Below are 22337 nucleotides of genomic sequence, written 5' to 3'. Positions count from 1 at the left end.
CTTTATATTATGTAGAACAAGAGTGAGAAATTTATCCTTTCTTGCTAATATCAAAGAAAAAATATGAATATCAGATAATTTAAAGACTGTTAAATCAACCATATTTTCCACGGAATGCCTAGAATTGTAGTATTAAATGGACATTTAAGATATTAAACTCTATGAATGTAATCAATACCAAAATGGTGCCATCACTGATACTTTGATCGAATACCATATGTAACAGAAAGAACCCAGTTCTGTTTTCTATTTTCTGGACTACCCTGGGAAAATATCTGGCTGTCAGCAGTTGGATTTCCTTGAGAATAGATAAACAGATGTGTATCCCTATGTAGGGAATAAAAAAAAAATGTAGTGGCTGACCTACTTTGAGATATTCCTAATATTTTTACTTATAGTCCATTTATAGTCCAAATACTTACCATAACCTCAACAGAGAGACTGTCTTGTCACTTTCACCATTTTACAGATATAGAAAGAGAGATACAGAGCTCAAATAACTGTTCAAGCAAGTAAGTAGCTGAGCTGGGAATTAAGCTTAAGTTTCCTGGTTTGCAATCTAGAAGTAGAACTTAAGAAAGGCGATCTCTTCACATGAGCCCTTGGTCAAGGGAGCATATTCAAAGGGTATGCTAAGCTTTTCCCTCTTTGAAATGTTAAATGATTCACGTTTAATTATCTTTGGTTAGTAATGGTCAATAAAGTTTTAGACAGCAAGAACATGCATCTCAATCATTCTCATCATCTATAAAATGTTACCATTTAGGCCCCCTAGGTGTGGCCAAGGAGCCCTTCTGTCCCTTTAGATGCAGCTACCACAGTGGCACTGAGTACTCTTAGGAACGATGACTCCTCCTAGCAATGGGTAGTAGGTGACACCCTCCAGTGCACATACTGCCGAAGGGGGGTAGTGGTCATGGGGAGGACAATGACAATGCTGTTGTATAGGGAGTACTGCAGTTGAGAAATAAACACAGCTCTTGTGCTGCTAGAACAACTGACTGTAAATGTCACAGCTGACATAAGGTAACCAGATGCAGCTTACTTAAGGGCGAGTATCTCCCTCTTCATTGTCAGATTATCTTGTAATTGCTTGCAGGGCTTTCTCTTTAAATAAAAGTGCTTCCAAAGGAGTAACTTTTCCAAAAGAAAAAACTCTTTCTGTCACTTTAATACTGATGTTAAAATTCTCCATGTCTCCTGTTTTGCTTCTTTTCCCTATGAGACCATATAGCACCATCGACGGCAAAACTATATGCAATTTATTAAATTTACAAATATTTGAGTGTCTAATGTGTTCCATCTGTCTGAGATGCTGGGGATAAAGCAGTGAACAAAACAGAGTTCCTGCTTGCACTGCTAATAAACGCCCTGCCCCCATCCTGGACTTCACATCAATCCTGTGCCTGACTCCAGTGAGTCATGGCATTACTCACTCTGTACATGCAGCTCCTTGGCCTTGGTCACCAAGGACATTAAATCGCAGGTTGTTTGCACAGCAGCTCGGAACCGATCTAGCCCTCCCTTCTGTGAGGTGAGGGCTAGTTTAGGATGGGGAGCAGTGTGCGCCAAAAGGTGATCTAAATAGCGAGCAACTTCATCACCACAGCGAGCTGCAAGGTTAGTGGGGGTAGGGGGGAGAGAAAAAATGAACATTTTAGTTAGTTTACAATCTACCCAACCAACCAGAATGATTGGCTCCTGTGCCCATAACACAGCACCAGAAGTAGGTTATTTTTGATCATGGAGGTGGAGGGGGGGGGGGAGCTTGTAATCATTTTACAACATCTTGGCTTTACCATTTAGAAACTATGGCCATTTACCAGGACCTACCTGTTCTTCAACTTTGCTAAGACAATATTAGGGCTCCTGAAAGTAGTATGAGGTGTTTTTAAGGACAGGTGGAGCAAGGATTTTATAATCTGTGAATGTGATGGTAGTGGTGTGGCAGCGGTGGTAGGGGAGGAGCAGAATGGGGCCCTTGGAGTCTTACTGGTATAAGGAGACTTTTGTGAGAAAAGACAAAAATCTTCCACTAAACCCAAGCTTAGCTGAAAACAGACAAATTCCATAAATGGCAGCTACAATTGCTATGGGAAAAACAATCTCCATGTGGCACTGGTGTCAAAATGACTACTGGCCACACATTGGTCTTTTCAAGTCACCACATTCATTTATTCACCAAATATTTCTTGCCTACTAAGTACTAGGTGGTGTACTAGCTGCTGAGGTTTCAGTGGTGAAGGAGACAGATACGGTCCATATCCTCTTGGGCTCTCCTTCTCCCACTCACCTCCTATAACATTATCCCTGACTATGGATAATGAAAACAAAATACACACACAGACCTCATGGATCCTAACGTTTCAGACTTTACATGAACATTTACAACATTTATAGTAGGAAAATCACAGTGTTTGGATGCATACTAAAGTCTGCTAGGTCAGTTATACATCATCTGGTCTTTGATCATTTTCAGTGATCTCTCCAGATGTTTTTCTGTGTTCTGATGTGATCAGTGGAAGCTAGCAAAGCTGGAAACTAGCAAAGCTGTAAAAATGGAAATCATTCTCAGTGACATCCTAATGACAAATATTATAACCTTGAATATGATATAGATACTTGAGTGGAGGATTATGAAGAATATGGAGGGAAGTATTCTTGGCATGGAAGAGCTGGCAAGCGATAAACAGCCATTGTGAGACCACCTATGAGTAAACCCAGAGAGGAGAAAGTGACTTAGGCACAATATCAAATTTAGTAATATATGTGTATATATGTGTATACACATATATATCATTAAAAAGTTGTGTTTTAGAAAGTAATCCAAAAGAATGAGTGCTACAGATGAAAATCCCAACTACCCATAGAATAGCAAACAACCTCAATATATGATTATTCTTGTCTTGTTTTCAAAGTATTTGTTTATGCCAAGATAGATATCATGACTTCGGTAATTATTAATAACAGGAAATAACCTTGTATTTAATGTATTTTTCCAACAAAGAAATTCACACTATTTTAGATCTAACAAAAACAAATGCAGAATAAATTCAATGGTACTTAGGTGAGTAAATGCTGAGCCCAAAGAAGAAAATCATCCTGAATGCTGATGTGTTGGTCTATTGCATATGAGATAATGCTTGCTACTTCACTAAGGAAAGCCAATTATTTTCTTTTCTCTAACACACCACTCTTAGGATAAAGAAACTGGCTGCCTTAAGAAACAGGCTAACAGTCAAAGACACAATGAAAGCAGGCAAACCATATTTTAGATAGCTAGAAGAATAATTCACTCTTATTGGCCCTTCTCTTTTTGGGATTCACACAATGTAATTCTTGCCCTGCCTAGGTTAGTATTTTAACACATTAGGGTGTTTCTCAGCCGTTTTTAATATATGACCCCATGATGCTTTCTCACTATATCATCTTTGTATTCCTAGCAGCCAGTCAGATTTCTTGTGCTTTATTTGACTAGTTTGTAGTATGAAAGCAATAGGTACACTGAATAGGCTTTTTCAAACTATGCAGACCTCCCCAGAGATTCTGTGCCCCAATAACATTATACATAAAAAGTACTCTGAGATTCTTAGTTTTATGCTTTTAAGTGTCAAAAAGCAGTACTGTATATGTATAGTTCTCCTACTACATGCTTGATTAAATACCTCTTACTCACCATTGTTTCCTCTCATTTTGAAGTAACTAGCTATTTTCTATACCCAGGAAAGAAGTCTTCCCTAACCTTAGTAGGAGACAGTCAAACTCCACACTTCACAATCACCACAGGGATATTAGACCAGGAACCAAAGGTAAGTAGAAGGATAAAAAGTGAAGCCAAACAGAAGTAGAAATCTAGGTGTATTAAATAGGAGTGAGGCTGCTGGTGGTGAGAAATATTAAGGAGGATGCTCAACAATACTTTGTATTCTTACCCATCAAGGCCACTGCCTTTATGAAGCTTCCTTACCATTACTGGTTGAACTGTGGCCATTCATCCAGTCACCTGGTTCCAGCTCATTATAGTTATCATCGTAATCTTCACTGTACAGCTTACCCTCAGGTCCAGGATCCATGAAGCTCAAATGTGTGCAGCAAGATGTTGTCAAAAACTCTGACAATTTACCTGTTTGAATCCTGACAATTACAGGGCAAATAGAAAACAGAAAACCAGAGGAAATCCTTTAAAAACAACACATTTCAGTGAAAAAAAGGATACCTAGACTGGTTGGTTGTGGGACTCATAATGTTTATATAACAGTGTACATTTTGTAAATATGAAATTTCATAGCACTCCTAGGCATGGTGTAGTGTAGGTTAGGGTACTGTGTTAATAAAGACTACAGTTACGGGCTCACAATCTATCAGCAGATCAGTTTGATCTCTTTCACTGTCATATACTATGTGGCTAATGATGTCAAATATCTGGCCAAAATTTCTACTGGCTGCAGAGAAGCTGGGTCAGAATGAAAATAAATCATCATAAATCTATTGCATTGTTTAAAAAAATTCTCAAAGATCATTTTTTAAAATTTATTTTTAATTTTTTCTTTTCCTTAGCATGTTTTTTTTTAATTTAAATTCAAGTTAGTTAATATACTGTGTAGTCTTGGCTTCAGGAGTAGAACCCAGTGATTCATCTCTTACATATGACACCCAGTGCTCATCCCGAAAAGTGCCCTCCTTAACGCCCATCACCCATTTAGCCCACCTCCCCACCTCCCCTCCAGCAACTCTCAGTTTGTTCTCTATATTTAAGTCTCTCTTATGGTTTGCCTCCCTCTTCGTTTTTATCTTATTTTTCTTTCCCTTCCCCTATGATCATCTGCCGTGTTTTCCAAATTCCACATATGAGTGAAATCATAGGATAGCTGTCTTTCTCTGACTGACTTATTTTGCTTATCATAATACACTCTAGAGAGATCAAAGATCATTTTTAAAAAAATTTAATGTTTATTTATTTATTTGAGAGAGAGAAAGAGAGAGAGAGAGAGCAAGCTGGGAAGGGGCAGAGAGCGAGGGAGATATAAATCCCAAGCAGGCTCCGCACTGTCAGTACAGAGCCCAATGCAGGGCTAGAACTCATGAACCATGAGAATGTGACCTGAACTGAAACCAAGAGTTGGACGCTCAACTGACTGAGCCACCCAGGTACTCCTAAAGATCAAAAACCAGAGATGGTATTTGAAAATTTTATGAATTATAGAGAATTGTAGGTCATATCCTCCCCTGTCTACAAAACCAATTGTAAAACCCAAAGGGAAAGTCAGTAGTACTGATCTTTTAAAAAACACAACTTGGCACCTGCTGGGGCCGCCACCAACAACCTGTACATATTCTAGGACAAAATCAACTGAGGAAGCTAGTGTGAGTACTGGGTCTGGTTGTTTTCTCAGAGAAAGGATGTTGTCCTCCTCTCCCTGAGGAGCAGTGATGCACTTACCACTTCCCTTCACAGACTGGAGGGGCTGGCCTTCTGCCTTCAGTGAAGTGAGTCACATATTGTTGCTCAAGCCAAAAACCCACTCAAAGCAGAATTGGTGGACAGTGCTCAATAAAGGCCATTACTCAAAATAGATTAAAAAAAAAAAAAGAAGCCAGCTTGAAGGGGCTCCCAATGGCCAGACCTTGGATAATTTGAACACTGAAATGAGCAATGACAGGAATAGAGCATGGCATATTGAATAAAATAAAAATCAATGAATCTATGCTGACACTAATACTACAAAATAAAAGGGGATAAAGGGAAGCTCTTTTTAAAATTTCATTAAAACTTTTTTGAGAGAGTGAGAGAGTGTGTGCATACATGCATGAGCAAAAGAGGGGCAGAGGGATAGTGAGAGAACTGAGCATGGAGCCTGACACGGGGCTCGATCCCATGACTCTGGGATTATGACCTGAGCCAAAATCAAGAGTTGGCTGCTTAACCTACTGAATCATCCAGGCACCCCAGAAAGCTATTTTTTTAAACAGAAGGATTCTAATTAATATGCACAGAATGATAGAAACACAGAATTATCACTTTAAAACCCCAGTAATGACTAATTCAGCAGTGGAAGATAAGACGGGTTAAAGACTGTCATAGAAAGGATAGGGAGAAACTTAGCAGATACTGCTTTAACCAAATTGAAAGACATTCTGCAATATAACTGACCTTCCTTCTTCAAAACTGTGTTGAAACTGTCACTAAAGATCCACAAAAGGCTGGGGAATTATTCTAGACTAAAAGACATCAAGGAGATATAATAACTAAATGCTAATATGTGATCTTTGATTGGGTCCTAGAGTGGGAAAAAAGCTATGGGAAAAAACATTATTAGGATAATTGGGTAATTTTGAATATGGACTCTATATTAGATAATAGTACTGTATCAATATTAAATTTTGTAAGTGTGATGATTATATCTCAGCTATGTGTGAGAATACTCTTGTTCTTATAAGACAAAATGAAGTAGTTAGGGTTGAAGAGTTGTGATGTCTTTGGCTAACTCTAATACTTCAGCAAGTATGTGTGTGTGTGTGTGTGTGTGTGTGTGTGTGTGTGTGTGTCTATGCACACATATATGTATGTGTGAGAGAGGGAGGAGGATATGGAAGAAGAGAAGAAGGGAGGGAGGAGCTAGAGGAGGGGAAGGAAGAGGAGGGAGAGAGTGTGTATGAATGAGACATATGTTAACAACAGGGAATCCTGAGGAAGGGTATATGGTGTTCAATAGTATTCTTATACATTTCTATAAGCATGAAAGTTTTCAAACTAAAAACTTAGGGAAAAGAAAAAAAGAAAAGCATCCATAATTAAACAGTTCAGTAACTTTTTTGCTTTTCAAAGAATAAGTTTTCTGGTCCACTGAATTAATGAGGTTTGGGCAAATTTCCAACCCTTCTCTATAACATTAGACTCTTTGATTTGATCTATCAAAAATAAGTTCCTCTAAATAGGATGGGACTATATTGTTAAACACACAGAGAAATGCATCACAAGTCTACCATAACTATAGCCAGCTTCCAAATTTCATTTCATTTCACTAAAGAGTGTGCAGAGGTCACTTACCTTGCTCCACCAAAATAGCCATCCTGCATTTTTCGGAGTGCTGCTAGGATACTTGAATTCAAGCTGGTTCCATCTTCATCTTGAAATGAAGAGAATTTTAAAACAATCTTAGTTTTAAAAAAATCTTAGAATTTTAAAACAATCAAAGTGTTAACTTTGAAATAAGGGGTCTCTTTCAATTATTTCAAACCAACATTCTGGTGGTAATGGTACAAATGAGACATTCCTCACTGTCTACCCTGTATTTCAACAATTGATCTGACAGCGAACAACACTGTAGATGATTACCAATAGACAGAGTTTCTCAAAGACTGTACCTTATTTATCATAAGCACTTAGCACAGTGCCTGATGGCAGACTACTTAATGGATACTGAAAACTGACAATAAAAACAGCAACCATTTGTTTAATGTTATGTGCCATGCACTGTGCTAAAATATTTTATATATTATCTCATGTAAGGAGCCTTAGCTTGTGTGTGTGTGTGTGTGTGTGTGTGTGTAGGCATAGAAAATAAAGAAGGCTAATAATTATCCGACTTTATGTGAAGGGGATCGATCATACTACACATACTCTTTTGTGATCTACTTTTTTCTAACTTATCCCTTGTAAAAGCTATATAAGATTCCATAGCAGACATTTAAACTGTTTAATTATAAGCAACACTGTGATGATCTTTGTACCTACATCTTTATTCTCTTATTCTGTGATTTCCTTAGGATTAATTCTAATAAGTAAAACTGTTAGGACAAAGGGAATACTTGCTAACAGACTGTCAAATTGCCCACTAAAAAGGTTGTACCAGTTATATTTACACCATCAGTATAGAAAGCGACTGTTTCCCCACATCTTTAATAATCATCTTTTTAATCTTTGCTTATCTGCTACTTTAAAGAAACAGTTTTATTACTAGTAATATTGGGCATGTTTTCATGTATATACTGGCTATTTGTATTTCTTCTATGATTTGCCTGTTCATGTCCTTTTTCCATGTTTCTATTAAGTAGTTTATCTTTTTGTTAATTGACTTTCAAGGGTTCTTTATGTTTCATGAGTATTACCCTTTATCATATGTATGAAAAATACGTTACCTACTTTGTTATTTGTCTTTCAACCTCAAACACAGTTCATTTTTATATAAAAGATTTGTTTAAATTTTCATGTTTTTGAATTTGCCAATTTTTCCTTTTCTGTGTCTTGCAAAGGACAGTTTTCTTCAGCTCAAGATCACAAAAACATTCTCCCATGTTTCCTTTTAATATTTTATAGGTTTATTTATTTTTGCTTAGATTTTTAATCTATTTAGAATTCAGTTTTGCATAAAGTGGAAAGTAGCAGGCCTAAATGAATGATTTTCCTAGATGTATTTATATTCTTTTTTTCTCACGTTTTTATTTTAATTCCAGTTAGTTAACATACAGTGTAATATTAGTTTCAGGTGTAGAATTTAGTGATTCATCACTTACATATAACACCTAGTGCTCATCACTACAAGTGCCTTCCTTAGTCCCCATCACCTGTTCAACCCATCCTCCTGCCCACCTCCCTTCTGGTAACCATAGGTTCATTTTGTATAGTTAAGAGTGTGTTTCTTGGTTTTCCTTTCTCCCTGCAACCCTTCCATGTTCATTTGTTTCTAAAATTCCACATATGCATGAGATCATATGGTATTTGTCTTTCTCTAATTTTTCTTAGCATAATACTCTCTAGCCCCAACCATGTCATTGCAAATGGCAAGATTTCATTCTTTTTTTTATGGATGAGTAATAGTCCATTGCATGCATGTATATACACACACACCACTTCCTTATCCATTCAGCAGCTGATGGACATTTGGGCTCTTTTCATAATTTGGCTATTGTTGATAACATTCTTTTGCCTCTATTTGGATTGTAATCTTTATCATTATTTTAATTATGATGGATCTGTCTTCTCTTATTGTTTTTAGTTTTTAAAAAACCTGGTTATTATTGTACATTTTCTATTCCATATGAAATTTATTTATTTTTTTTAGTTTTTTATCTTGAAAGAGAGTGAGCAACTGGGGGAAGGTCAGAGAGAGAGGGAGAGAAAGAAAATCCCTAGCAGACTCTGTGCTGTCAGTGCAGAGCCTGGGCTCGATCTTAGGAATCATGAGATCATGACCTGAGCTGAAATCAAGAGTCAGAGGCTCAACTAACTCTCAATATTAACTATTTTTATCTAGCAACAGGGTATCTCTCTAGTAATTAAAGTATCTTTTTATGCTCTTCATTAGTTTTATAATTTTCTCATATGATTCTATGCATGTTTCTTATTCAGCTTATTCTTATATGATTTACTTTTCTAGAAAATTTGTTAATTTTATCTAGATTTACAAAATTAAACTTGGTATTCTTTTATAATTTTATTATTTTTATAACTATTTTTCTATTTATGTGAAGCATGGTTAAAAATTATTGGTACACTTTGGAAATTCAGTGGCACAAGATACACTACCATAGCTTGAGAGACATTACATGGCTAAAACAAAGGAAATAAGGGGGAAAAAATCCCATTTCAAACACTGCATTATGTAATTGTACCTGCCCAAATGGACCATTTATAAATATTAGGTCAATAAACTGCTAACATCCATTAAAAGGCAGCTTTATTACTAAAATGCAAGAATTTGAAAGATTGGTATCTAAACAAGAAAAGACAAAAATGAACTGGAATGAAAACCTAGATATCATATCTAAAATCAGGGCTTTTTGTTTGGGCCTTCGTACACTTCTCTCCCTCTACCACATTCTTCTGGAGTTCCAGGCCTCATTCCTTGAGGACCCTGCACACCCACAGGTCTCATATCTCTCTGCCCAAAATGCTTAGTACATATGTTACTTCCCACCATGGAATGACTCACGGTTGCTGGTGGAACTCCAGAATTAGCTTCATAACCTATGCCACCACCACCACCTAGAGGTAGAAATTTCTGGCCTCCTAAACCATAGGGCTCTGCCATGTTCTTTGCCCTTCTACCATCCATTCTTATGTCTCTTTCTCTTGGATCCCTCTACCCATCTGCTATAACTTTACTCTCTTTGATGTCTCATTTATTCTTCCATCTCACATTGACCAGTCTTCATCTCTTTTCCCTTCTACATCATTCTCTGTTGCCTTACTTGCATTTCTTTGTTTCTTCATTTCTTGATTGTGAAGTTCTTCCATGTGTCTTAATTCCTCCTAGTGTCCCATCAGATTTTCATGCAAAATATTTGCTTGATACTCACGATAGGCTCTTCCATTTCACTTTTCAATTTGTCTTGCATATCTTTCATGTTTTTATTGATTTGTTTCCTTTGATGTTTTTCCATTTTATTCAAGGGCTTCCATTGCTGAAAATATTCATACTTAAATGTGCCATACTAGGCAAAATGAGTAGGGGTTTCTTTCTCATTTTAATACACTGAATTCTTCTGTGTGAGTTCTTCAGGAAGACCATCTTCATCATCTAATTGTTTGGGTGGTTCCACAATGACTGGACAAGGAGTTGTCAGTAAGGAAAACACTCTCACTGCATCTTTCATATGCTATTCTTGCTGCTGGTTTAGAAGCAAATTCAACAATGCCTTTCCCTGCAGGTTTTCTGTGATCATCCACAATTACAACAGCCCTTTCTTTTTTTTTTTTTTTTTTATTTTTTTTTATTTTTTAATATATGAAATTTACTGTCAAATTGGTTTCCATACAACACCCAGTGCTCATCCCAAGAGGTGCCCTCCTCAATACCCATCACCCACCCTGCCCTCCCTCCCACCCCCCATCAACCCTCAGTTTGTTCTCAGTTTTTAACAGTCTCTTATGCTTTGGCTCTCTCCCACTCTAGCCTCTTTTTTTTTTTTTTTTTTCCTTCCCCTCCCCCATGGGTTTCTGTTATGTTTCTCAGGATCCACATAAGAGTGAAACCATATGGTATCTGTCTTTCTCTGTATGGCTTATTTCACTTAGCATCACACAACAGCCCTTTCAATAGGACCAAACTGGCAAAAGACTTCTTCCAACAGTTCATTGGAAACATAAGATTAAAATTCTGAATGGAAAGAGCAGCACATATGGCAAAGTGAACTCAAAGCTGGGTTGAAAACTCTCATGGGTTTATCATAAAATTCAGCTTTGGCAATTTTAGCCAATGCTCTAGATTCAAGTTTAATAAGTCTAAATCCTTTCTTTCTCCTGGTTCTCCCTATTTAGTCTTTTGAATTCATCCTCCATGATATCTGTAGATAGATTCCCAGCAAACAACCAACAATGCTGAGGGTAAGTTTTCTCTCCATGCCTCCTCAAGGGAGATAAGTTGGCTTTAAACTCCTCCAAGTGGGATATCTCCTTGCTGCAGCCACCAGGCCTACTGGATGGGGGATCCTGGTGGTGCTGCTGTTGGTAGGATGAGTAGTGCTGCTAGCCTCTCCAGGGCTCTCTGCCACCTCAGTGGGCCGTACATAGGCCCATTTTACCACAGGGCTTAGGCCTGTCTGCACTTCGCCACCTTTGAGGCAGCTTGTGGGTGGAGGCGGTGGATGCCCAGCCTGAGGGAATAGTGATGACCCTGCTGCTTGACAACATGGTTGGGGGCACCCAAGGGAGCACTGAAGTGACAGGTGGCAGGAGGGTGTGGGTGGGGCCCAACCCTGTGGGGGCCCAAGAGGTTGGGAAAGTGGTGAGTAGTGCTAAGCTGGAGGCTGGTGGAGCATTGCCTACTCTGAGAGCTGGGCCAGGTCCCTGAGGCACAGTGGGCTTGGACAAGTCCTGTGGTGGCAGCAGAAGTTGCTGCGGTGATAGTGGCCTCAGTGGTGGCTGCTGCTACTGCTATGGTGGGATTGGGGGCTTGGTGCCACCCTGGTCCAGGCTGGGCTCCAAAGATCTACAGTTCTGACTGAGGCCCAGGCAATGCAGCGGAGAGTGGAAGTTGTGGAGGCCACCGTGGCCACCACTTCCTCTACAACAGTGGAAGCTGCAACTGGTACTGCTATAGTTCTGGAATTGATCACAAGAAATGTCTGTGATCAAGGGGCAGTTGAGGGGGAAGCAGAGAAGATACTCAGGAAATGTGGAAGCCACCTTGCTTTGCACAAGATGTCAGATGACACAGGTCTCTTTTATAATTTTAAAGGTCTTCTCCATTTTTCTTGCTATATCCCCTTTCTCATTCCTAATGTTGTTCTTATTATCTGTTTTCTCTCTTTACTCTGAAGTCTATTTTACCAGATATTAATGTAGCCACTTCTGATTTTTTAAGATTAATTTTACATAGTGTATCTTTTCCCGTTTTAAATTTTCATTTCAATCTACCTATATTTTTATATGAGTGAATTTCATGAAGACAGCATACATGTGGGTTATTTAAAAAATCTACTCTGTCAACCTCAGTCTTTTAATTAGTGTACTTAGGCTATTTACAGTTAATGTAATTAATGATATGGTTAAACCTACTATTTTCATTATTGTTTTCTGTTTGTTCCTCTGTTCTTCATTTCCTTATTTTCTTCTTCCTGGCTTCTTTAAAATTTTTTTTTATTTTATATTTGAGAGAGAGAGAGAAAGAGAAAGAGAGAGATCAGGGGAGGGGCAGAGAGACAGAGACAGAATCTGAAGCAGGCTCCAGACTCTGAGCTGTGATCACAGAACCCGATGCGGGGCTCAAACCTATGAACCGTGAGATCATGACCTGAACTGAAGTTAGACGCTTAACCAAGAAGAGGCGCCCCTCTTCTTCTTGGCTTCTAAAATATATAACAAGAATTTCATTTTGATTTATATATACTGTTTTTGACTGTATCTCCTTGTATAGATTTCTTAGTGGTTACTCTAGTTATTACATTACACATACAAAATGGATTATACATATATCACTGATATTAATGTCAACATTTTACTAGTTAGAGTGATGAGTAGAAACCTTACCTCTCTTTCAGCCATTTACCTTTCCCCCATTTATCATGTAAGATAAGATTTTAAGATTTCCTCTACACACTTTGAGAACCACATCAAACTTTAGAAAACTAAAGTTTTCTAACATCTATTGTATTTACCCATATTCTTAATCTTTCCACTGTTTTTTCTTTTTTGATGTTCCAACATTCCATCTTGTATTCCCTTTTCATTTCAAGAACTTCCTTTAAGCCATTCTTTCAGGGCCGATCTCCAGCAGACAAATTTCATTTAGCTTTCCTTCATCTGAGAATATCTTTTACCTGCTTTATTATTGAAGTACAATTTTGCTGGATACAGAATTCTGTTTATAATTTTGAGCACTTGAAAAATGTTGCACCAGTTCCCTCTGTCCAGAGTTTTTAATGAGAAATTTGATGTCATTCTAATTGTTTTTCCCATAGGCAAGGTATCATTTCTCTCATTGCTTTCTAGATTTTTTTCTTTTTCTTTAATTTTCAGGAGTTGATTACTACTCTGTGTTTTGGCATGGGTTTCTTTGGGTTTATCCTGTTTGGGACTTTCTCATCTGTTTGAATCTATAGGTTTATACCTTTTGCAAAATTTTCAGCCATTATTAGTTGGAATATTCTTTTTTTCAGTCCCATACTTTTTCCTCTACTTCTAGGGCTCTTATTATGTGAATGGTAGATCTTTTGGTATTAGTCCCACGGGTCCCATAGGCTCTGCTCATAGCTTTTCAGTCTATTTTTTACTCTTGTTCACAATGGGTCATTTCTATACTTCTATCTCCAAGTTCACTCTATCATCTCTATTCTGCTATTGAGCCTATCTAGTGAGTTTTTGACTTCAGTTATTGTAGTTTTCAGTTCTAAACCTTTCATTTGGTTCTTTATATCTTCAATTTCTTTTCTTTTTTAAAGTTTATTTTGAGAGAGAGAGAGAGAAGTTTATTTAGAGGATTTTTTTAATGTTTATTTTTGAGAGAGGGAGAGAGACAGAGCATGAGCAGGGGAGAGGCAGAGAGAGGGAGTCACAGAATCCAAAGCAGGCTCCAGGCTCCGAGCTGTCAGCATGGAGCCTGATGCGGGGCTTGAACCCACAGATGGTGGGCTGTGAGATCATGACCTGAGCTGACGTTGGACGCTCAACTGACTGAGCCACCAGGTGCCCTGAAAAAGTTTATTTATTTTGAGAGAAAGAGAGAGAGAGAGCAAGTGGGGAGTGGAAGAGAGAGAGAGAGAGAGGGAGAGAGAGAGAGTCTCCAACAGCCTCCATGCTGTCAGTATGGAGCCTGACATGGGGCTCGATCCCACAAACTGTGAGATCATGACCTGAGCCAAAATCAAGAGTTGGACACTTACCTGACTGAGCCACCCAGGTGCCCCTATATCTTCAATTTCCTTGCTGAATATTTTGATTTCTTTGCTGAGTCTTCACACCTTCAAATTTCAAGTGTGGTCATAATTTCTTGTTAAAATACTTTTATGATGACTGAATTAAAATCTTTGTCACAATTCCAACATCTTTGTTATCTTGGGATTGGTGCCTGCTGATCAATTTTTCTTATCGAAGTTCAGATTTTCCTGGATATTGGTATAAGTGATTTCTATTGTATTCTGGAAATATGGGGTATCATCTTAGGAGACTTTGGATCTTACTGAATCTTCTGATTCAGCAGGCCTTTTCTGACAGTGTGGCAGGGAAGGGAGCACTGCCTTGTTACTGCTAGTGGGTATGGAAGGAAGTTTCTCTACTGTTGGGCAGGGATGAAAGTCTGAGCTCCCCACTAGTGCTTCTCAGATACTACCCCTAAGGAAGAAAAAAGGTGCTTCTTTACAGCTATGTGAAGGTAGAAGTCTAGGGTCCCCACTCAGCTTTTGCTTATAGGAGTGGGAATGGGGCTGCAGTTTTTTCTGCGGTGTTTGGCTAGAGTAGAACAGTTACTGTCTGGAAGTGTTCTGTCTGGCTAGGCTGCCCCTCTCCTGTTACTCTGGATAGAAGGAAAAGGGTTTTCTTGGGCTTTAAAAATCTGCACCCATTTGTGTTTCTGGGATAAAAACTTCTCCAGCATCCAGTTGAGAATATACAAGACAGAAGGAAAACCCACTATATTCACTGCTGTGTCATTTCTCAGGTGCAAAGTCCATAGCCTGTCTCCCTTCTTTTTTCTGACTTTCAGAATTTTCTTAAGCTTGTTTTATAGATAGTGTCCAGGCATTTTTACTGTACTTAGCAGGAGGAATAGGGAGATGTGTATCTACTCCATTTTGTCTGGAAACTAGAACTTTTTTTTTCTTTCCAAAATAAAAGTATTTAAGGATATGAAAATTTCCAAATAGGACTCTGGCCAAATCTCTTATGTTTTGATAAGTAGTAGTATCACTTTTTACTTTAGAGCACAATCTAATTTCAGAGTTGGTGTCCTGTTTAATCTAAGAATTATTTGTAAAATTTAACTCTTTCATGGTCAATTTTTTTTACACTTGTATTATTAGTTTTATGTCATATTCTGACAATATCATCTGTATGACTTCTACTTTTTAAAAAATAAACATTCTTTGTGTATTCTCTTTGGGTATAGTTTTATATGTACCCATAAATACAAAAATCAGGTTTGTTAATCTTCCTATATCTTTAATTATTGTTTTATAATCGATCTGTGACATTCTGATAGAGGTATGTTATAGTGCCCCACCATGATTATACAATGGTTTTATCATATTGTCCTTAGTTTTCCTAAATATCTGCTTTATACATTTCACTGATACTATTCAGTAGATAAAAGTTTATAACTGCTATATCATCTTGTTATACTGATCTTGTTATACTGTAACTCTCTTTTTGAGTATAGTTGACACAATGTTACATTAGTGTCATGTGTACAACTTAGTGATTTGGCAAGTTTATACATTATGCTATGTTCACCACAAGTGTAGCTACCATCTGTCCCATTATGTCCCTATTACAATGTCACTGACTGTATTCCTTATGCTATGCCTTTTAGTCACCCCATAACTGGAAGCCTGCATCTCCCTCTCCCCTTTACCTATTTTGTCCAATCTCCCAAGCCCCTCCCCTCTGGCAACCATTAGTTTGTTCTCTGTATTATAGAGAGGGTGTTTGTGATTTTCTGATTTTGCTTTTTGTCTGTGTAACTCTTATCAATATAAATATCCTTCCTGTCCCTTTTACTAACTTGTACCTTGAATTATATTTACTATTTTTGATATTAATGTTGCCACCATGGATTTCTTTTTGTTAGCTTTACATGATTTATCTTTATATACTCCTTCATTTTCCATTTTTCTATATAATCTGATCTTAGGGATATCTTTTGTGAGTAGCATCTAGCTGGATTTTGCTCTTTTATGTAATCTGGAAATCTTTATCTTTAACATTATAATTTAATTAATTCACATTTTAATGTGATCACCAGTACATTCATTATCATTTCACCAGCACAAAATTTTCACTGACAAAAACACACAGCTGTTGGTAATGTAGGCTTTGTGGACTAACAGACCTGCTGGACTCTCTCATAAGCACTGTGACTATGGAAAATGAGTCACCTTCCTCATCTATAAAATGGGGCTATTAATATTACCTACCTGAATAGGATTCTTATAGAGATTTCAAAATAATGCATTGAAAGCACTTAGTTCTGTGCCTAGCATAGAGAAAATGTTCAATAAACATTGCAGTTATTACTCCTATTGTTACTGCTGTTTTTGTTCTGTGACCAAGTACCACCTACCAAAACTTTGTGATTCAAATGCAGATCTTTAATGTTATTCTTCTTCCCAAGCTATGGCTGTGTATCTCACCCCAACTATTGGATATTTCATTTTTGAAATCTTTTATCACCACAAATTCAACATGTCCCTTTACAACTGGCATCTTCCTATGGAATTCCTCTGCTTCTGTCGATGGTAGCATTATTTACCTAGCCTCTAAATCTTGGCATCATCTTGATTCATATCTCATATCTAGTTAGCCAACATCTGACTTACAGGTGTTGTTTAAAATGACTCTTGTATTCTCTCCCACTCTATTGTAATTACCACCAATCCAATGTATCGTCTCATCATCTCATACCTTGATTAGTTTCTTTGATATCAAATTCTCCTCGCTATAATATATACTGTCATCAAATCCATATTCTGTAAACATCACTTTCATCGTGTCACTTCTTGCTCAAAAACTGTTGATAATTTCAGACTTCTGAGAAACTCTAGTTAAATATCTCTGCTTATTTTCATTGTCTTCATAATCTGGCCCCACATTACTTATCCAGTTTTGTTGATAATTGTACTCTAACACACAAAGCCACTCTATGCATGTTGGCCTCTCTATCACCCACTCACAAGTCAAGCTCAGAGAAAATGGTGGTGTAGGAGGACGCTGGGTTCACCTTGTCCTGCTGACTGCTTAGATTCCACCCACATTGGCCTAAATAACCCAGAAAACTGCCGGAAGACTAGTAGAACAGACTCTCCGGAGCCAAGCATAGACAAGAGGCCCACGGAAGTGGGTACGAAGGGTGGAGAGGCAGTGCATGCTACACGGACTAGTGGGAGGGAGCCACGGCAGTGGAGGGGCAGCCCACCAGGCGCGGAGGAGCCCCTGAAGTCTGGCTTGCAAAAGTGGAGGGGCCAGACTGCGTGAGTTCTGACAGCCAGCGGGACTTAACATCTGGAATGTTAAAAGTCAACAGCTCTGCTCTCGAAGAGCAGGGAGGACTAGAGGACACCGGGAGGGAGAGTTGTTGAGCCCCAGATGGACAGAGCTTGGCAGGGGAACAAAGGCACTGGCAAGAGACATTTCCCTCTCCCAACCCCAGCCAAAATTCCAAATGGAACCAGTTCCCATCACCGATCTTCCTTGCACCACGCAAATGCCCAACACTGTACTTCTGTGGACCCATCCCTCCGTTGGGCCTGCCTCCCTCCCGGTGCTGCAGGGCCCCTCCTGCAGGGGACCACCAAGGGCACAGCGAGCTAAGCCTTCCCCTTCCATCCCTGTGCACCTTGCGGATCCGCCCTGGCTAATAAGCCATTGGCCAGATCCCATTGAAGCAGCACTGCAAGCCTGGCAGTATGCAAGCAGCCCAGAGAGGGGCCACACCACTCCACAGTGAGTCCTGCCCCTGGGAGAGGGGAAGATAAAGTACACACCAGTCTGACTGTGGCCCCAGCAGTGGGCTGGGGTCAGACATCAGGTCTGACTGCGACCCTGCCCACCAACACAAGTTACTCTGGACAGCACAGGGGAAGTGCCCTGCAGTTTGTAGCTACTGCAGAGACTAACCAAAATGATGAAACGAAGAATTCTTCTCAAAAGAAACTCCAGGAAGTAGTGACAGCTAATGAATTGGTCAAAACCAATTTAAGCAATATAATGGAATAAGAATTTAGAATAATTGTCGTAAAATTAATCGCAGGGCTTGAAAAAAGTATAGGGGACAGCAGAGAATCTATTGTTATAGAGAATAAAGGACTAAAAAATAGTCATGAGGAATTTAAAAACGCTATAAGTGAGATGCAAAATAAAATGGGGGTGGCCATAGCACGGATTGAAGAGGCAGAGGAGAGAATAGGTGAATTAGAAGATAAAATTATGGAAAAAGAGGAAGCTCAAAAAAAGAGAGATAAAACAATCTAGGAGTATGAGGGGAGAATTAGAGAACTAAGGGATGCAATCAAACGGAACAATATCCGTATCATAGGAATTCCAGAAGAAGAAGAGAGAGTAGAGAGGAGCCAAGATGGCAGAACAGCATGGAAGCTTTTTGTGTGTCTTGTGTCCATGAAATACAGCCAGACCAACACTAAACCATCCTACACACATAGAAAACTGATTGGAGGATTAACACAACAATCTGCACAACCTGAACCACAGAATTCAACAGGTATGCAGTGCAGGGAGGTAAATTTGGGGAGCAAGAAGCTGTGAAAGGTAGGAAACTGCTTTTATGGGCAGAAAGAGGATGGAGACTCGGGGGGGGGGGGAATACAGGAAACGCACCCCTCCCCAAAAGCAGCTGGAGAGAAAGTGGAAAATTGGAAACAGCCACAGGGACTAAACTAAAAAGGGAGAAAGGAGAAAGAAGACGGTTTAAATTCCATTAAGACTGTAAACAAGGGGAGCTCAAAGGCTGCAAGTCCACAGCTCGATACCTGGCGGTGCTCTGGTGGGAAGGGCGAATCCCCAGGAACAGAGTGGGGTCTGGGAGGTTCTTGGGCCACACGGGGAAAAACGGTTCCACTGCTGGAAGGACATTTGGTAGAGACTGTTGAAGTCACCTGGTCCCAGCAGACCCCAAAAGGCGGCCACATTCACTGGTGCTGGGGTAAGGTCGTTAAGGGTGAAGCCTGGTGTCAGACGTGTGTTGTGATTTTCCATAAACCCTGAAACGCTGCTGCTACACTGTCTCGCGAACTTTTTCTAGGGTGGGCTGGCACCTGGCTGCAGTCTCGGGGCACCGCCAACAACAGGGTTCAGCGGGCATTCCTGGGTACAGCCGATATTCAGCCTTTGCTCGGTGAGACCCTCACCCAGAGGGGCATAACGGGTCAAAGTTGCAGTTCTTCAGAAGTAAGTGGCCAGGGAAAACAGCCACATCTGAGACAAAACTTGGGAGAGAGGTACTGCCTGGGGCCTGGTCATGGAGAGTGAAAAAGCAGGGAGTGGACAAGAGCTGAAGACAGAGGACGGGTGCACAATTGCTGATCCAGGAGAACAGACTGGGTAGCTGGTGGCGCCATTATCACTGCTCCTGTGCATGCACATAGGCACCTACAAGCGCCACAACAATCCACCCCAGTAGGCTAGCAGCGCCATCTAGTAGAGAGCGGAGCTGTTACACTGAGCCCCGCCCAACTGGGCCAACTTCGCTCTTCAAGAACACAAGTCTCACCGCCGGCTTAGTTTATGGACAATAAAGAGCTACATAGATTGACTTGTAGGGGAAAATGAAGCAATTTTAGTCCTACTTCAATCTGTTATCAGGTTCACCTATTCAATTTTCTTTCTTTTTTTCCTTTTTCTCTTTTACAATTCTTTTCTTTTTCTTGAATACAGAAAGAGAAAAAATTCATTTTTACTCTCAATTTTTATTAAAAATACCTTTTTTAATTTTTATTACTATATTCTTTACTTTTGTGTAAATTTTTTTCAAATTCTACTTTACTTCCATCATTTTATTTTAGTCTACTTCAGTGTATTCACCTTTTCAAATTTTCAAATAATTTCCTTTTTTTCTCTTTTTTGTTTCTTTTTCTTAAATGCAGAAAGAGAAAAACTTCATTTGTACTTTCAATTTCTATCAAAAATATTTTTATTTAATTTTTATTACTACATTTTTGCTTCTATGTAATTTTTTCAAATTTTATTTTACTTCCATCATTTTATTTTAGTCTACTACAGTGTATTCACTTTTTCAAATTTTCAAATTATTTCTTTTTTTCCTTTTTTTCTCTTTTTTCTCTTTTTCGTTTCTTTTTTCTTAAATACAGAAAATGAAAAAATTCATATTTATTTTTAATTTTTATTAAAAATATTTTTCTTTAATTTTTTTCTACTATATTCTTTATACTATACTGTAAAGTATAGTATAGTATACTATACTATATTCTTTCTACTATATTCTTTTTGTGTATATTTTTCAAATTCTATTTTACCCCCAACATCTCATTTCAGTCTACTTCAGTGTATTCATTTTTTCAAATTCTCAAATGATTTCCTTTTTTTTCTCCCCCCCTTTTTTTCTCTAATCTGTCAAACTACTTTCAACACCCAGACCAAAACACACCTAGGATATAGCATTATCTATTCGATTTGTGTGTGTGTGTTCTTAATTTTTAATTTTAATATTTTTTTAATTTTAATTTTTTTAATTTCAAATTTTATATCTCATTAATTCCTTTCCTCCCTTCAAAACGACAAAACGAAGGACTTCACCCCAAAAGAAAGAGCACGAAGAAACGACAGCCAGGGATTTAACCAACACAGATACAAGCAAGATGTCTGAACCAGAATTTAGAATCATGATAATAAGAATACTAGCTGGAGTCAAAAATAGATTAGAATCCCTTATGCAGAGATAAAAGAGGTAAAAAACAACCAGAATGAAATTAAAAATGCTATAACTGAGCTTTAATCATGGATGGATGCAGTGGCGGCATGGATGGGTGCAGCAGTGGCAAGGATGGACGAGGGAGAACAGAGAATCAGCGGTACAGAGGACAAACTTATAGAGAATAACAAAGCAGAAAAAAGAGGGAGATTATGGCAAAACAGCATGATTTAAGAATTAGAGAAATCAGTGACTCATTAAAAAGGAGCAAAATCAGAATCATAGGTGTCCCAGAACAGGAAGAGAGAGAAATAGGGTTAGAAGGGTTATGTGAGCAAATAATGGCAGAAAACTTTCCTAACATGGGGAAAGACACAGACATCAAAATCCAGGGAGCACAGAAGACCCCCATTAGATTCAACAAAAATCGACCATCAACAAGGCATATCATAGTCAAATTCACAAAATACTCAGGCAAGGAGAGAATCATGAAAGAAAAAAGGGAAAAAAAGTCCCTAACATACAAGGGAAGACAGATCAGGTTTTCAGCAGACCTATCCATAGAAACCTGACAGGCCAGAAAGGAGTGGCAGGATATATTCAGTGTGCTGAATCAGAAAAATATGCAGCCAAGAATTCTTTATCCAGCAAGACTGTCATTCAAAATAGAAGGAGAGATAAAAAGTTTCCCAGAGAAAGAAAAATTAAAGGAGTTTGTGACCACTAAACCAGCCCTGCAAAAAATTTTAAGGGGGACTTTCTAAGGGGAGAAAAGATGAAAAAAAATAAATACCAAAAGCAACAAATATTACAAAGGACCAGAGAACACCACCAGAAACTCCAACTCTACAAACATCATAATGGCAATAAATTGATATCTTTCACTACACACTCTAAATGTAAATGGACTCAGTGCTCCAATCAGAAGACATAGGGTAACAGAATGGATAAGAAAACAAGATCCATCTATATGCTGTTTACAAGGGACCCACTTTAGACCTAAAGACACCTTCGGATTGAAAATAAGGGGATGGAGAACCATCTATCATGCTAATGGTCAACCAAAGAAAGTCGGAGTAGCCATACATATATCAGAAAATCTAGACTTTATTTTATTTTATTTTTTTTTAATATATGAAATTTACTGTCAAATTGGTTTCCATACAACACCCAGTGCTCATCCCAAAAGGTTCCCTCCTCAATACCCATCACCCACCCTGCCCTCCCTCCCACCCTGCCCTCCCTCCCACCCCCCGTCAACCCTCAGTTTGTTCTCAGTTTTTAACAGTCTCTTATGCTTTG

The 22337-nt window shown here is 38.6% G+C and overlaps 1 protein-coding gene and 1 pseudogene across 5 annotated transcripts in view; both read right to left on the bottom strand.

Annotated features, from left to right (window-relative positions):
• PHKA1 (phosphorylase kinase regulatory subunit alpha 1) overlaps positions 1-22337 on the bottom strand; it is a 171045-nt gene that overhangs the window by 34878 nt on the left and 113830 nt on the right. For 3 of the 5 annotated variants that reach the window (XM_081793100.1, XM_081793101.1, XM_081793102.1), the window contains exons 17-19: positions 7049-7127; positions 3968-4134; positions 1437-1613 (exon numbers count right to left, since the gene is read on the bottom strand). In XM_081793100.1, the coding sequence (XP_081649226.1) occupies positions 1437-1613; positions 3968-4134; positions 7049-7127 (423 nt within the window). The remainder of the gene's footprint in view (positions 1-1436; positions 1614-3967; positions 4135-7048; positions 7128-22337) is intronic. The other 2 variants (XM_081793103.1, XM_081793104.1) reach the window with 1 other exon arrangement.
• LOC145714406 (splicing factor, proline- and glutamine-rich-like) lies at positions 9771-17140 on the bottom strand (annotated as a pseudogene).

This window comes from Panthera onca, chromosome X, assembly GCF_046562875.1.
Source record: "Panthera onca isolate mPanOnc1 chromosome X, mPanOnc1 haplotype 2, whole genome shotgun sequence".
Lineage (NCBI taxonomy): Eukaryota > Metazoa > Chordata > Mammalia > Carnivora > Felidae > Panthera > Panthera onca.
This window is presented reverse-complemented; position numbering and strand designations above follow the sequence as displayed.